This window comes from Coloeus monedula (genome assembly GCF_965178545.1).
Source record: "Coloeus monedula genome assembly, chromosome: 3".
NCBI classification, from domain to species: Eukaryota; Metazoa; Chordata; class Aves; order Passeriformes; family Corvidae; genus Coloeus; species Coloeus monedula.
The window spans coordinates 44,135,522-44,153,487 of NC_138783.1; the positions used below are offsets into that span (position 1 = coordinate 44,135,522).

At 42.1% G+C, this 17,966-nt stretch overlaps 1 protein-coding gene across 1 annotated transcript in view; it reads left to right on the top strand.

Moving 5' to 3' along the window:
- The window catches only part of DDX10 (DEAD-box helicase 10), a 160,882-nt gene extending 151,244 nt beyond the window's left edge, over positions 1-9,638 (top strand). Inside the window, exon 18 of the mRNA XM_082278922.1 lies at positions 9,004-9,638. Coding sequence (XP_082135048.1) covers positions 9,004-9,193 — 190 coding nt within the window. The 3' untranslated portion in view covers positions 9,194-9,638. The remainder of the gene's footprint in view (positions 1-9,003) is intronic.
- The last annotated feature ends 8,328 nt before the right edge of the window (positions 9,639-17,966 follow it).

The window sequence follows — 17,966 nt, forward strand, 5'->3', positions numbered from 1 at the left end:
GAAGCAGACTTCACTTGGGAAAAAATGAATTTTTTTATTACTGATCACATGACAGTAGGGTAATGAGAAATAAACCCTGATCTTAAAACACTCCCCACATCTCTCTTCTTCCCAGGATTAACTTAAAATTTTTTCTACATCTTCAGCAGCACTGAAGGATGGGGAATGGAGGTTGCAGTCTGTTCATCATGTTTTGTTTCTGCCACTCCTCAGGGGAGGACCCTTTCCCTGCTGCCATGTGGGGTCTCTGTTCCACTTCCACAATCTTCTTCAGCTCTTTCCTGTGGGCTGCAATTCTTCATGAACTATTCCAGTGTGGGTCCCTTCCATGGCATACAGTCATTCAGGAACAGGTTCCTCCAGCGTGGGCTCACAAATCCTGCCAGCAAACATGAATGTTCTCCAGCATGGGCTCCTCTCTCCACGGGGCCGCAGGTCCTGCCAGGAGCCTGCTCCAGCATGGGCTTCCCAAGGGGTCACAGCTTCCTGGGGTTCCATGGGCTGCAGGGGCACAGCTGTCTCACCATGGGCTGCACTACGGGCTGTGGGGAAATCTCTGCTCTGGCACCTGGAGCACCTCCTGCCCCTCCTTCTGCACTGACCTTGGTGTCTACAGGGCTGTTTCTCTCACATGTTCTCACTCCTCTCTCTGGCTGCAGTTGCTGTTGTACTGTTTTTTCTCCCTTCTTAACTATCTTATCTCAGAGGCACTCTCACTATCACTGGTAGGCTCAGCCTTGACCAGTGGTGGGTTTGTCCTGTTTCAGAAATGCATTTCTCTTCTGTCACATTGCAGGTTCTTTCAGTGTGGAAGGAAAAATGTGGAAGTAATTTGAGGATTTGGATGATCTCTTTGCACCTGTGCTGTATTAAATAAATTTGTGCATGGTAAAACTTGATAAGTTCTATGATTCAGTATTGCTCAGACTCTTCAACGCTCAAATGAAATGGACTCTGAGTTTGAAGTAAATATAAAATAATAAATTAATTTAATTTAAAACAGTATTTATAACTGTATAAACCAGAAGATTTTGTTTCATGTAGTTTAATAGAAAAGCACAGGGTGAGAATCAGGATCTGTAGTTGATGCCAGCAAAATGTGGGAAGATGAAGGGATAGTGCATGTAGTCCTGCGTGGTTTACCGCAACAAGAAGGCCGCTTGTGTGTTTCTGACAAACAGTGTATCGTGTAACAGGTTGAGAAAGATGATTTTGACACTTAAATGGGAGCATAGGTTTTTATTTTGCTCTCTTCCAGATGTCTAAGTTCATAAAGCTTCTGCTTTTCACATCTGAATCGGGTAAATCCTAGGGACTCAATTGTCCTTACCCATGTGTCACTGAATGTTGTGGAGTCAGTATGCAGGACTGGGTGTGGGACATGGATTTAAGGACTGGATAGCCCTAAGTTAACAGGCTAGTGGCCATGTCCCCTGGAGCCTATTCACCAGTGTGTGTCAATAGAACTGACAAGGATGGGGAAGTGCATTGCTTTTTCTGAGCAGCAGTAAATCGCTCCTTCTTTGTGCGAGGGGGAGTATATATTCATACATCATGTTTTGTATTGATCCTTTCCTCAGAATGTCAGCTAGACTCAAGATTAGCTGCGCTTTAAGAATAAAAGTTGGCAGAGATGGACGGATTTTTGGCAGTGGTAATAAGTGCAGACTTCTGTTGAATCAGTGGCTGATCTGGACCCCCTGGAGTCAGGGCACGTGCTCTTAAGGAGAGCTAGGACTCAAAGAAGGTCAAGGTCCTTGGTCATTTTCCCTTCCTGTGGAGTAGATTAGGAAAGAAAGAATGTACACCAAAGGAAAGCAGGCAGGTTTCCTTTGTGTATCTCTAGACATACCGACACTGAGCATCAAAGCTGACTTTGGAGCTGGAGAACAGACCACTACACATGTTAAAGAAATGTGGTTTCATCAACAGTGCTTACTGGAAACAGTCTTTGGCCTGTCCTGCTGCACCAAAATACACTGAGACATTGCCCAGAAGAGGTTTAGTTGGCACCATCCGAAGTCGCAGCAGTTGTGGACAATCACATGCCAATACTTGTGCCCACACCATGGCCAAATCCATTTAGCCTGTAACAACATGACTGATAACTCCTTGGGCAGGCTGTGACCAGAACAGGATCGTCCATCACATGCTGCACTGTCACCAGAGTCATCAATGGCTCTGCATTCCAACACACCCCGCTCCTGCTCCTAAGTCAGCTTTGATGCTCAGTGTAGGTATGTCTGGTGAGGTGCTCTGAGCACCCTGTAGAAGGCTTTTGAGAAGGAGCAAGATACAGTGAAGGAAATTAATTTGGGGCTTGATTGTTAAATCAGTGCTCATGCCTCATGCATCTTTCTTGAAATTGCTTTTGCATTGTATGATGAGCTGCATTTGGGGCTGGAAAATATTGACCTAATGATTTTAACAAAAACAAATCAGCTGAGAGTAGCAGACAGTGAAGTTAGGCTTTGAGATTAGAAATCACAACTCTATTCTGTTTTATATTTCCAAAATCCAGAGATTTTGCTCAAAGCGTTGGATTAAAATAGAAATGTGTTGGGCTATACTAGCTGCTCCTTGCTTTAAGGGGGGAAAAATGCTTCTAAAAGGTATAATTCACAGTAAGTATGTGAGACCTAGGGTATCTTCCTTCAATAGTCTTTAAAAATAGACCAACTGTCCATGGTTTCAGAAGTCAAAACCATTGTTAATATTCTCTCTGTCCTCCCACAGAATTTTTTTTAATCTGGGGGAGCTGTACAAATCATGAGTTAAATTTGCATTTGCATAAAATTCCCTTCCAGCCATACCTCTACAAGCAGAGTAATTAATGACTTCAAGCATGTAATATGAGATTAATTTTTGTATATCTAGCAACATTCATCATATTTGGTTTAAGGCTATCAAATGTAAGTTGTTAATGAAGTGAAAAATCTAAGAATATAGAAGAGAGTGAAAGAAAAGCAGCTGGATTTCTTAAATATTCATTTTGCAGTCAGATTGAGTTTTTGGTATTTCTAATTCCTCAATCTCTTTAAATAAAAAATGCTGAGGAAGAACAAAGTTCCGATTGACCTCATCATTACCTTCTTTAAATCTTTAACGAGTGTGACTGATGACATTACCTCCTAGACCAGCATGGAAAAGATCTTGGATGTGAGGAGAAATATCTTATTTCTGGTAGTTTTGTTTGTGACTTTATGGACAGTCACCAGGTGACAAGTATGCAAATTAGTAGTCAGTGCTACTTTGTTGTGTGCCTCCTTTTATTTATGAAAATTATGGGCAAATTGCAGTTTCTTGCAGCTTCTTACAGCAGGATGCTGATGTTGACCTCCTGAGTTTTAGGTCATTCTTGTTGAGGTTGACATTACATTGTATTTTGAGATGATTCATCAGCAAATCATGGTGCTCCTTCTAACATGGATTATTCAGGTCATATCTGTGACTTTGTGTAGGCCAGAACTTAATGCTGTGATGGCCAGAAAAGCACCATAGGGGAGACATTATAAAAGGTCTCAGTTTAAAAGCCTTGGTCATTCTGATGAGCTGCAAAATTGGACATTGAGATATTGAATTGCTCTTGATAGAGGCTTATATGTTCAGCTGTAGAGATGTTTTGATTTATAGCAGTGGAATGGCCAGTAAGGGAATCATAGAATCATTTAGGTTAAAAGGACCTTTTAGCACTGCCAAGTCCCACTAAACCATGTCCTTGAGTGGCAAATCTACACGTCTTTTAAATATCTCCAGGGATGGTGACTTCACCACCTCCCTGGGCAACCTGTTCCAGGGCTTGGCAACAAATCTTTTGGTGAAGAAGTATTTCCTGTCATCCAGTCTAAACCTCCACTGGTGCAACTTGAAGCTACTTCCTCCTGTCTCTGTCAGTTGTTACTTTGGAGAAGAGACTGGCCCCCACGTGGCTACACCCTCCTTTCAGGCAGTTCTAGAGAGTTCTAGGTCCCCTCTGAGCCTCCTTTTCTCCAGGCTAAACACCCCCAGCTCCCTCAGCTGCTCCTCACAGGACTTGTTCTCCAGACCATTCCCCAGCTCCGGTGCCCTTCTCTGGACACGCTCCAGCCCCTCAATGTCTTTCTGGCAGTGAGGGGCCCAGAACTGAACACAGGATTGGAGGTGTGGCCTCAGCAGTGCCGAGTACAGGGGGACGGTCACTGCCCTGCTCCTGCTGGCCACACCACTGCTGATCCAGGCCAGGATGCCATTGGCCTTCTTGGCCACACACTGGATCATGCTTAGCCACTGTAGATCAGCACTCCCTGGTCCTTTTCTGCTGGGCAGCTTTCCAGGCACTGCCCCCAGCCTGTAGCACTACCTGGGGTTGTTGTGACTCAAGTGCAGGACCCGACACTGGCCTTGTTGAACCTCATAGAGGTTCCTCTGCCCATCAATCCAGCCTGTCCAGATCCAGAAAATAACTCAGTGCAATATATTTTAATTACCATTTCTATGTGCTGTAGCATTCTGACAGCAAGTAAGGAAGAAGCTGCACTGGGCTTTATGGAAGGGACTGCAGTAATTAATCTTCATTAGGATTGCTGCCATGGCCTTGTGAATTAAAATTTATTACATGGAAAAAGTTTTGGGCACAGCATGTTTAATTAGCAAAATGCCAATATTTATGGGATAAATTATTCCTAACTTTTCTGAACTGTATTTTACTAGGAGATTCATTCATTATTCCTGTACATTTCTTTGGGAAAGAGCTTGTGGGCTTTATTGCAGCCTGGAAACTTGACTCATGGCCTGTAGTTCAGTGGCAAGGGCGGTTTGTTTCCAGAGGAGTGGTGGTAAACCTAGGCTCCAAAGCATTCTCTGATAAATGTTAAGTGAAGCAGAGCCTGTCTGGAGATCTTGCAGGACCACGTTGTTTAAACAACAGCAACTTGGCTGTGTGACTGCGCATTTCAAATGGCTCATTCTCAAGCATTTAAAATCTAAACCCTATGGCTTGTTAAGACGTTGCTTAAAGCCCAGAAGCGAGCTAAATATTAACAATTAAAGCTTTCTATTTTTCCCTGGTATTACCTGAAAACATACTTGTGAGTTTATTTTGTAGTAGTTTAAAATTAGAGTTTCTTGGTGTATAGCAATCATGGTCATAGTTAGATCCTGTTTCCCAGATGCCATCCAGATATGCTAGTGTTTGTTTTAGGGACAGGATTCATAAACCGTGCTTTAATGTTTGAGTAATAAATATTACTTGCCAAATGATAGCATCTTACTTAGTGTTACAGCTGTGCAAATGGTGGCCACAGAAATTACTGTGCCTGTTGATAAGTTGGCTCCTCACCTGTGTAAACACAAAGTAAATCCTTTCATCAGGCAGCCTCAGACTGCATGGATTGTTCAGGCAGCTGGAAAGATAAATTTCACCAGATGGTAAAAGGAAGGAATTGTAAACCATCTGCATGTGCCACTTTTGAAATGTTGTAAGCAGAAGACAAAAAGATGCACTGGCCTTGGTTTGGATCTGAATTGGGGGTTGCTTTCTAAGTGAGTTGTTCTGCTAGAAAATAATTTACCTCAGAAGAACCCTATTTTGGCTATTTGTGGACACTAGCTGGTAGTGCATCAGTTTGTGTGTTTGTGAGGAGTAAGGGGCCATTTATGTCCATGGAAAATGACCAACGGTAAAAAGACTGGCTCTGCAGGGTGACAGGCCTTCAGTTAATGGAGACTGAGGAGGAATTCATTTGACAGTAAGTGCAGAAGTTATTCCCATATAGCTGCTTTTGCACACTCAGTCCTTTCATATGTGGAGCTGAGAGTTCCGCCTGTTACATCTCTCCAAACAGCTAAGGAGAAGCACCCTGAATGAGCACAGGATGTCTCTGAGCATCATGATGCCACACATTTTCCGTCTTCCTTTTGAAATTGCCACTGTTGCCTTTTGTAAAATCTACAACTCTGACTGCTCCTCCAGAGTAGTACAGCCCATTTCCACCACCCAAATCAGCGCTGGTAAAAATCCATCCTGGAGGAACAGGGATGGGAGTTGGACTTGCTGCTTCAAAGGCCCCTTTCAACCCCAGTCATTCTGTCTGTGGACAGTCAGTCTGTCTTCCTTCTGTACCTCAAAATTGGGAACATCTTATTTGCATGTTTCACATGATTGTCTGCTTACCTTCCTAAGCTGTTGTTATCAAATACTGTTTTGCATCTACTTTTTGTGCATCACGGAAACACAACTATTTAGCTCTCTTCATTGCTTGTTGGTTTTGCTGCTGCTGCTTCCTGTGTTACACATTCCTCTTTATTCACTTCTCCAGTTTACAGCCCAGCTGGGGTCAAATTAGTGTGAAAATGCACTTGCTAATGTGTAGATGCATCTTCAATTTACACTGCTAATCAAGCTGCACAATCCCTCAGTACCAGTAAGAAGCAGCTTGACTCTGCAGAATCATACCACAAAACTTACAATGAAAATTAATCATAATTGTGTTCATGTGCTCTTGTTCATGGAAAAAAGTGAGGAATCTCGCAGTTCAGTTCCCTCTGAATGTGTTTTATATTTAAATGTTTTACCTTATGGTTATCTAGGCCTATGGGCCTCTGAAACTCCAGAAGTGATTGTAATTTTTGGTATTTAAAGTCTGCTGTTTCATAACTTGTAGGTACAAATGCATAGCTTGTGAGGTTTCTGCAGTGTTTTAATTGCTAAGATGTTTTAAACTAATGTCGTAGATGAAGCATTAGTCAATTATGAATGCAAACTGGGCTTCAGAGTCCATTCAAAGGCTGGAAATAATTGGCTCTTTTGCAAACAAGCTAAAATGCTTTTATTTAATGAGGCCTTCCTTGTGCTTTTAAAGAGAACCCCTACAGTCTGTCCTGATCAAAGTGAACACCATGAAACTCCAGCCCAGACCCACACCATCCACTTGGAAGAGTGAGAATTCTTTAAGCTTCAGTATATTTTCATATACTGTCAGTATAGCTTCAGCATTTATGGAATATCTTAAGCACTACAGAGAGAAATATGAGAGTCCTTTCCCCAGAAAAGGAATGAAATGTTGGTAGCGAGCCCTGAGAAGCCGCCCCCATGCAAATGACAGCTCAAAGCCAGCAGAGTTGCTATATCCTGTGAATTATAGGAAGAGTGAGTATTTGGAGCAGTCATCATCTATTCATGGAATCACTGAATGTTTTGGGCTGGAAGGGACCTTCTGCATTATCTAGGTCCCAACAACCCCTGCCATGGACAAGGACACCTTTCATTAGACCACATTTCTTTACACTATTTTTGTTGGGTAGGCAGGGAAGAACAATATAAAGGCAGGGTATTTCATTTGCCTTAATTGTGGAAATGCAGGGTGTTTCTTACAGGATTTCCCTCCTTTCTCTGGGCTGTAATGAGTAGTAGGCAGGAGGTGGCATTGTTCTTCTATGAAAGGTGGGATGGACAAGAGAGGGGGGCAGGTCACACATGTGCAGCCCACCAGCACAAGGCTGTCAGATCTCGTGTAATACCTCCTTCATCTCTGTGGAGGGGCAGCCAGAAAGCACAGTGTACAAGCTGCATTGTGCTGCTGATCCCTCTCAGAGAGCATTTGGGGACTTGCTGAAAACTGCCATCTTTTGGGGTTAATGTTTGGGTTAGGCTGGTTTCCAGTGAATGGTGAGACCAGCATTTCACAGACTGTTAACTAGTCCTATTAATGGAAAAAAATAAGGTGGGCAGCTGAACGTGGTTTGAACTGGGCATTGGGTTCCTCTGCTGTGTTGACAGTATTGCCCAGTTAGAGCTGTTTATTGTAACTGCTGTTTCTAATTGTTAAGTCTCTAAACAGTATTTCTGAATGAAGCATTTCACAAGCATTGCATTTACACTTAAGTCATTGTAAAAATTATGGACAGAAAAAAAATCTTGTTTTGTAAGTAAACAAGACTTACTTTTTGTAAGTAAACTGAATTTTCTGAGTAGAAATTTGACAAATTTTAATTGAAAATCTGAATTCAGCCAACTTTTTAAGAAAATCCCAAGCTCTGTTTCTGAAGTTCCATTTTTCTTTTTGTTATATTTAAAAAAATACAAACATGGAAAGCTGAGAATGCTGTTTCGTTTCAGTTAGCTTGTTTGGATGGAATGGTCTGGGGTGTGGGGGTTTGCATTTTTCTGGTTTTTGGGTGTGAATTCTACCCTACAGTATACGACAACCAACTCTCCATAATCTGGTTCACAGATCTTAGGATAGATTTTATTAGATTAGATGGTTTAAAACTTAGATAAGAAGACTTACAGCATTTTTTCTATGTTTTGGACAAAAAACACGTGAAGATACATGAAAGCTCTGTCTTTCCTCCCATTGTTGTCACGTGGCCATGTGGTACAAGCCAGGGTTATGAAACAGATTGGCAGCTGTTTCATCCAGATTGAAGGCCGCAAAATGCAATTCATTTAAGTCTTAAGAGAAACAGCAGAAGAAGTAGGAATTCACCAGGGAAAATTATTGGGTTTGGGCTTTTCCTCTTCCCCATGGCAGAGGTGGTTAATAGCTTCCAAGGGAAATGTCTCAAAGAAGGGGAAAAAATGATCAAATGAGATAGTCCCAAATCAAAATTGTATTAAGTGTAGGATTTGCCAGTGAAATGACAGTTCTTATATTTTTATTTTTGGTGCATATTTATTGTAAGCAAGATCTTGAGTGCATGTCAAGGTCCACTGACACATCGCTAAATCAGTTTTGTCAAGTTGTCTGTTGCTGTATTAGGCAGCAAATATTAGATAAGTCTGATAGCAATATCTTGATACACTGTAATCAATTAAGACAGAACATCCACCAGCACCTCTGTCTGAGAGCAGCTCTAATTTAGACATTCAGAGTCCATCAGCTTCCATTGCTTCACCCTTCTGAATTGTAATTTTGTTTGCTCTTATCTTGACACAAATTTGCCTTGTTTAAAAGGAATTGTTAGATTACATGATGATACTGATTACCACAGTTGTTAAAAAGACTAATTGATTTTTTTCTGCAGTGAACTTGAGGAGAAGAGTGGAAGAAGGAAGAGGAGCAATAGCAACAATGCCACAGCAGAAGAAATGCCACTGAAAAGAAAGAAGGTGCAATTCAGCCAAGAGGAGGATCCTTATTTGCCATTAGATACTGGACTTTCTCTGGCAGAGGATGAAGAGCTTGTACTGCATCTGCTCAACAGTCACAGCTAATTATTTTTCTGCAGGTTTTCTTCTCTGGGACATTTCCACAGTTTTGTCAGTAGTTTACAGAAAATGAATTTGGCATCTGGGCAGCTGGGTACCAGTGAATGTAGATAAATGAGTTCTACATGCAATGGGATTGCCTTAGATTGCCTCATAGATTATAGCCAGTATTTAGTTTGATTTATAAGGCTTTCTAAATGAACTTTTCAACCTAAATCCCAAGGTGTCATTTTGCAGTAGCACATTCATAATTTTAAATCTCCCAAGTTTTGAAGCAATTATCTTCTTTTATTTTAGTCTTGCTTTAAATGAAAACAGGATGTTCCTTTCTTGACTGTGCCAGGTTTGTTACTTTGGAAGATATATGTGTACTAAAATTTTTAAGGAAGAAATACTGTTGGCAGCTCAGATAATATTACTTAAAAATAAAGTATGTACTTTCTTCTGTGTATAAGGCACATATTTTAAAAATATTTTAATAAAAATTTCTAGATATAAACTTAATGGTGTCTCTTTCAGCTTTGTTATGAAAGCATACATTCATCCTTCAGGTGTCATTTCTGTTATGATTCTGTCCCGGATGTTATGCAATTCAGAAAACAACTTTTAGAGGCTAAAACTGAGTCTTGTATTAGAATCCCATATGAATGAGAACACACTGTCTCAGAGTTGTGTCTGTTCTTTCCATATGAACATATTAAATACTTCTTTTTTGTCAGTATCACTTTTTCCTTTTTTTTTTTTGTCACAGGAATCTATCAGCACCTATTCAGTACAAACCTTTCCTCTTCTCCCTATACCCTATACTGTCTTTTAGCTCAGTTACCCAAAACTGAAAATATACTGCAAATTCTTGTCTCCAAATGTTTCTTCCACTGTTCTGCCAGCAGGCAGGGTATCATAAAAACAATATTATAGGCAGAGCACATCTGCCATCTGCTCTTTCCTGACAATGTGGAATGAGAAGAAATGACTGAGTTTCACAAACAGCTAAACATGAAAGATGGAACCTGCTTGGCAGCTGATGCACAGTGTTTGTTTAGTCTACAGTGCCACAGCAGGCCTGGAAAATGTTGTGATCTGGGACCAACATCACTGATGAATCTGTTAATGAAGAAGGATCTGCTGTGGTGCTGCTGTGACTGGTGCACGTGTCCCATGTGCCATCATGTGAATGACTGCAGTGAATGTAATGAGCAGCCTCAACAAATGCCTCTGTGCTGGGATAGCAGAGCTCCTGCTCCTGTAGCTGTGGAGGAAGGCAGAAAACTGCAGTGCAGAGAGCTCCACCAGCAGAAAGCTGAGATTCAGAGATGATTTGGATATGGATGATAATACATACAGTGGTGTGTACTTCTTAGAGGTATTCACAGATTCATGGTGTACTTGGTGGTGGTCAGTTGTCTTGCACATCACCTGATGTCTCTCAAATCAAAGCTTTGCTCTAAGAAATGTGAACAGAGTTTGTTTGGGCAAGCAAGTAAAAAGCAAAAAGATTTACTGTTCCTGACTAGAATATTCCTTTTTGTATGCTGAAGTGGGAGAGAAATATTCTTCTGAACAGTAAGACTAAAAATTAAATTATACATGTTGGAAGGATTGTGGTGCACTTCTAATCTTGTGATGATTTTTTAATTGTATGCACAAAAATAATTTTTCAAGTGCTTTTACTTTCATAATTTTGGATAATGAAGTTTCTAATGTGTTGTTTGATATAGAGCCATTGTTGCTTGAATCCTTATGAAGCTTGCCCATCTACTTCAAATGCGTCCATCCTTGAGGGCATGAAATGTATATAAAGAAGCCATGTGAAAAAGAAGAGGAAAGGGGCTTAAGGCAGATGCTCTATGCCATGAGTGTATGTAAGAACAGGTAACTGCTGCATATGCTAGAAATAATAAGACAAAAAAGCCAGCATTCAGTATTTTTGGGAAGTAGCTGTGGTTCTGGGTTATCATTCCCATCAGCTGTAGATCTGCTTTAGGAGGCTTCACAGCAGCCCCGCTTTTAGCAGTGCTTTTCTGGTCCAAGAAAAGAAGCATAAATACACAAAGCAGATACCAGTCTCAGGACTGGCTTGACTGAAGGGTGTTTTTCAGGGAGCTTGTTTCTATCCACACCTGGGGACCTCTCAATTTCATGCCAAAAGACCTGGGATGTGTGTTCAGTGTCAATGGGCAGGTGGAGCAGGGCTGGCTGGGCATGCCAGCCGTCATCTATCTCCTTTTCTCCTGGTCCTGGCGTGCCATTGCAGCATCAGAATAAATCCCAGGCTTTTGCAAGGTTGTACTTCATAAACATTATAGTCCCAGCTTTACACAGGAGAAATGGAAGCGGGGAAATCATAGCCAAAGATTTCCTTGATGATTTTATGTAGTTGATCCACAACTCCTAAATTACTTGTGGTTTACCGAGAGCAGCCTCCCACATGGCATCTGAACTGCCTTCTGTGTACAACCCTAACCTTCAGGTGTTGCACTGTCTGCTGGGGTGGGTTTCAGGCTGCTCCACCCCTGTAAGTTGCAGCCATGGAAGTCCCCTTTGGAGACTCCTTCAGGAGGGGTGAAAAGGTCTGAGTAAGGTGCTGAGTATATTCCAAGGCTGTTGGCCAGGAAACATTCTTGAATTGCCAAGCAGGAAGTCTTGTTTTAAATAATGAATTTTCAGATTAGTTTGCATTTGTATATTATATTAATAGTCGTTGATTTCCTTCTGCTGCTAGAATGGTTCTAGTGTGTTGATTTATAGCTGGGTTTAGCATTAAGATCTATTACATGTGGCTAATTCTCCAGATATACATTAGGCATTTATGTAATGGCATAGTTTAGATGGATTTTATTCAGAATCAATTTTTCTCTTTGCTGTGTATGAAATAACGAAGACATTTGTTTGCCAGATAATTTATTACAATTTGTTTGAAGCCTCTTCGGATGAAAACTGGAAGTCAGGTAAAAGTCATGAGAGCATTGAAGAGTTTGGTTTTTTTAGATCAGTAAAATAAACTGACAGTGGATGTGCTAGCTACTGAAGCTACCCAGCTTGCAGTATTTTCATGAAGCACATAAAATGTGTCATAGCAGAGGTAGTGTTAACTTCAGCATCATGGAAGTTTCTGTTCAGTGTTCACTTTGTAAAGACCTTATTGATGCTGCACATTAAATTGTGTGAAGAGTGTAAGAAATTCAGGGTCTAGCATAAGGGATTGCAAATTAATATTAAACATTTTAAATGGGTATTTTTCTTTAAATATTATATGAATAGAAATAGAAAATAATTCCTCCTGCAACTGACTGAGTTCAGCTGGAGCATTGATTGGTGTGTCCTGCCGTCTGGCCATACTCATAAAGAGAGAGAAATGCCTGAAGCAAAACATTAAAAAACAGAGAACTGTGGTAGAGAACATTCAATTCAGACTATAAAACATAGCACAAGATCTGAAGATACTGAACTGACCCTGTGGGTTCCTATAATCCTGGATACATATAACTAAACTGATACTAAATACAAGAAGAAAATGTCTCTTAGTAAAGGTTGCTAATGGGTATTTTTCTTTATCGTGCTGCTCTCTAGTTTGACCTGATTGATGCTTACATCCTGTGAGAGATGGAGTATGCCTTGGAGCAGGGATGCTGAGCTGTGGTAGGCTGCAGCTGCTGCAGAAATGGCCACTGTGGCTCAGGGTGTTCCTGCTTTTATGCTGGAGGTCAGTGCCCCAGCTGTAACCTTCCTGTGGCAGATAACCTGAGGTTTAAAATAAGCTGGTTGGTTCTGTCCTGGAAGAGATGACTCCTTATGCTGCCCATTTTGGGAACTGGGCAGAAGGCTGGGGACAAGCAGCTGAAGGACAGTAACACTTGTGCAGCAGCCACTTCTGTTGTTAATTTGATAGGGACCTTGTGCAGAGTGGAGCCAAACCTTGCACCGAGCGTGCTTCAAGCTACAAGATCCAGAACACAGTTAAGGTAACCCCAAGAGACATACAATTTGCAATAACCAGTTCTAGCGAGAAAAGAGTATTACTTTCACTTTTGGACCACGTTTCATTAGATTTACTTGTTATATTGCTCTCTTCTCTGGTGTTTGCAGCTCCTCTGAATTTAGTCTTATCCTTCCAAATTAATGATTTATTCTCAGAAGGATTTGCCAGTTTTATCTTTAAAGGTGGAACTAGATGCCAGAAAAATGCATTGCCATCATCTTTGTAAGTCATAAAAATTGCTATCAAGGCATTAGTCTATACCATGTGGACATTTTATAATAAAATAGTCAACACTTATATAATGAAATGTTCCCCCAACTTCAAAGGCAAATAAGTCAATCAAAACCATCAAGGAATTAGAAAGCCTAATGCAGAAGAACATTCTTTTCAGGTCTGTTAGGAGGTATTGCTACGATTAAATCAGTAGAGAGAAGTTGATCTGTTCCAAGAATGCCTTGTTCATTGCCTATTTTTGTCCATGTCTGGCCAGAAGCCATTTTTCACAAAGAAAACTATTCATCAGATTCAGTCATGTAAAAATGATTGCTTAAATTACACTGAGCTATCAGCTAGAAGCTTTACCCAGGAGTGGAATCTCTTGGGTCAGTGCTATCTGTACGTTTTGCACGTTGTCTGAGATGTGCTTTGTCTATAAAATATAGATAAGTTTAATTAAACTAAATTAGTTTTGTTGAGCAGTTTTTGAAATCATTTGAGCTGAGGAGTAGCCGTGCTGATATTTCAGCTGTATTAAGAGGAAACTAATGAGCATTCTTCTCCTAATCATGTATGGGGTCCTGGAGGAAGATAATATTCCTGGCTATGGCCTCTCCGAGACTACAGGAGTCCTTTCTGTCATGCACAGCTTGTCCCTCTGATGCTAAACCTAAGCTTCTACAAAAAAAGCAATGTGTAAGCACAGGCTGTAAATTGAGCTTGCTGTTAAGCATGTTGATGTGCTTGAGCTTCTCACACTTAAGGTGAAACAGAATATAGCTGAGTTTTTTGCAAGTCCATCATATATGCATTGTGCTGCACTTCCTCTGGTCTGTGTGGTTAATGGCCATACTCATGTGATCCTTCCCACCAAATGCATTTGTTTGTACTGAAATGCAACTTGCTTTTATCCCATGAACTCAGTGAAAGCTAATGAATATGGCCTAGGAACTAATCTGAGCTTCGTAGTCACCACAAATGTCTTAACAAATCACTCTGCTGCCGTTACCCTGAGTACAGTTCTTACCTATTTGAAGAGGCTACCAGTCCTTTGTGGAATTTGGTTTTGAGAGGCCTTTTTTCATTTCTTAAAGCAGATACTAACGTGAATAATTTCCCCTAGCAGTGAGGTGAGTCTACTCCAGTACCCTCTCAGCTGCACTCAGATACCTGCCAGTGTGCTTCAAACTGGTGCCCTGGCTCGCCAATAAAAGCTCATGGGTGGGAAGAGGCTGCCACGAGACCCTTGCAATGGAGACTTGTTGCCACCAGACAGCAGATGATCATCCAGTTGGGAGATTTGATTCCCCATGTAAGTATTACCTTACACCCGTTTCCCCAATAATTTAGGTTTTTTTTTTTCTTTAAACAAACACCCAGAGTGTCTGTGCAAACCTAACCTGATTGGTTTTGACTGAAATGGCCTTTAGTGTGGGCAGAGAAAGCAGAGAAATGCTTGGAATTAAGTAAATGACTTGGTGTCATCCCACTCAGTGTCACACACTCAAATGAGGGCAAGTCAGCTTGCAGATGGACCCTGTTTCCTGAAGGGAAACCAGATGTCCTGCTCCCAAATCCCAGGTCATGGTAAATGGCACAGTTTCTGCATGGATGCTGCTAAGCTTGTCCTCAGTAATCCTGTGGGGATGATTGTTTGGTGAAGACCTGGGAGATGGTTAAGAATCAGAATAGGAAATGAGCAGTGAGGTTACAGTGAGCAGCAAACATCCTGTTCCATTCTAACACTGTCTGGAATGCACAGGGCAGTGCATATGAGCCCTTTTTGTTCTCTGAGAGATAAAGAATGATATTTCTCTTTATCTGACTACTTTTGGAGTTTTCCTTCATAAATCTCTCCATCCTCCACGAGGAAAATAAGAACATTCAAAAGAACATTGCAGGGAGTTACCAAGCTTGGCTTTGGCATTCTCTTGCCAAAACCTTTCCTTGCCTGTCACAGGGGAGAAATAGTCCCAGGCAGAAGCACAGTGCTCTGGCTGATGTCCCTTGGCAACCTGTGTGCTGCAGCATAAGGCAGTGAAGAGGTGACATGAGGATGTCAGCTGTCAGGGGCTGGCCCAGGAGCTTTTTTTCAAGCCTCTCACTGACAGCTTTTTTTTTTTTAACTCTATAAATTTGTTTTCCTGTTCCAATGCCTAGCAGAGAGGCAGTGAAGTGGATTGCAAGGGACCAGTGTGCAGGGGAAACTTGGCGTGCCTTCCCTCAGCTAAGCTTGTGTCCAGCATCTGCTCAGGGGCTGTGGCTGCTGGGAGAGATGGTCCTTGACCCACGCAGCTGTTCAAAGAGTCGTCTTTATAGATGAGTTACCCACCACAAGGAATAAAGTGCACTGGGTAGGATTAAGAGCTTGTATTTCTTAAATATATGTAAGAACACGCTAATCTAGTTCCTTGTCTAATGACTGATTAAGCCCATTTACTCTTTCTGTTGTTTCTTGTAGATGCTGATACATTTTTTTGCAAACTGATTTGCTTCTTCAGCACCCAATTTCAGCATAAACAATACCAATCTGTTAGTGATGCAGAATTCCCTTGGCTAAAAGAACAGCTCCCCTCCATAAACTTGCTAAATAGAATCAAGGGAGGGTAAAATTCTGCATTCAGCTCTCTTTTTTTCCTGCCAAGCATCTGAGGTTGTAGTTTCTATCCTCTGTTTGATGTGGAAGCAGATGACAGGAGTGCTGATCTTGGCCACCTTCAGCCTGCTGCCAACCCTTTCTGCCAGGGACTGAGCAGCTGCCAAAATCCCACCGTGGTGGGACCTTGGCAGTAGCATTGCTGTGCCAAGGGAGGGCACCAGGGAGATGCCCAAGCTCCTACCAGTGGTGTTGGCAGCAGTATGGGATCTGCACACAGGCAAACAGCACAGAAAAAACTCAAGCTCTGGGAGACCCTTGGCAGGACAGAGAGTAAGGGAACACCAAGGAGAGTGAAGCCAAAAGCAGGGAGACATTGGGGTAGGAGGTGGCCACTGTCTCCTGCCTGTGGAAATATGACTGGGCCCCTCAGAAATGGCTCGAGTAGGATTGGCCATGGGACATTCCTCTCCTGGCTGTCAGTGATTGCCTGCTCTGCAGTGGCTGTAGCTGTGGGTGCAGCCATGGGGGACAGGCCTGTGCAGCTGTCCCACAGGGCTGCCATGTGACCAGTGCCAGTACAGTGATTTAGTCTTTTCCGAAATTAAATCAAATCCTCTCTGTTTTTTTGGCAAGTGTGATTGGCCAACTATGCCATTTTGCAAGACTGTACGTATTATAAGCTCTTTCATTGCATTAGCTATTCGGAATTATTTTGAATGTTCAAAATGCAATTCCCTCTGTGATAATGTAAGATTTTATACATTTAACAACAACTCTACTCACATTTCTGTTGGATAATATTCAATATCTCACCTAAATAGTTTCCTCTGTATTGTAAATATTCATCATTTTCCCCGTCTATTCCTGTCTGCCTGCACAGATACTGAAATTTCCTTTCTGTCAGTCAAGTCATAAAGCATTAAGAGGGACAGTTTTTCTCCACTAAGTGAAAATATGAGCTTGTCTATTTAGCTCTGCAGAGATGTTAGCATTCATTCTGTGTTCAGTTAATGTAAGTGGCTGCAGCAGCCACAGCTTCTGCAGGAGCAACCAACAGCACAAAATCACATGCTGAGTGTTTTATTAGGGAAATGCAAAGCTCAGTGTTTGATTCCCTATGTTAAGTCATCTAAAATATGCCCTCCCCTCTTCTCAGCCCCCTACCTCCCCATTTTCTAATCTGCTGTGTGTTATTGAGCATTACAGCCCATTTGACAAGAAATACCTGCTCAGTGACAGCCCAAAAAATTGCCTGTGGTCCTCCCTGGTGAGGGGCTGGTGGCTGCCTGTCCACCCTGCCCAGCATCTGTTTGCCACTGCCCTGACTCCTCTCGGCTGTCTGGATTTGTTGCCCGGCAGCTGCTGTGTCCCTGTCCAAGCTCAGCCATCAAAGCCAGGCTGAGGGGTTCCTCTGAGGATGACAGGAGCTGTGCAGGGCAGAGGATGGTGCTGGCAACCTCTGCAGTGCTCCTGTGTATGTATGCCTGTGCAAGGATGACGTTTTCTGAAATGTGGGGTTTCTGCCTCCCAGGTCAGGGTCATGTAGTCTCCTTCCACCCCAGGCAAAGCTTCCCCCGCCTTAGTCCTTGCATGCTTCAGTGACAGGGTCAGCTCCAGGCAGCTCATGGTCCCTCTGCAAAGTGTTAATTGGCTGGCTGTGGAGAGTGGCTTTGGTTATCTGTGTGTTCAATTTATAACTACATAAAACGTTGCAGGTTCATCATGGTTCATGTGTGCTTGAAGTGAGAAACATGTCACCTCTTCACTGCCAGCCCTCCCTCTTGCCCATCATTTGTCTTCTGAAAAGTGTGTAAGATTCAGTGAAGCAGCAGCTAATGAGCAGAGGAGCAGATGTGCTCCCTAACAAGCAGTGTCCCCTCCAGCAGGACCACTGTCCTTGGGTGATCTCTGGTCCACTGTGAGAACTGTTAAGAGAACATCCTGGTTTTATTTTGCAGCTCCACAGGGCATCCCTGGTGCAACAG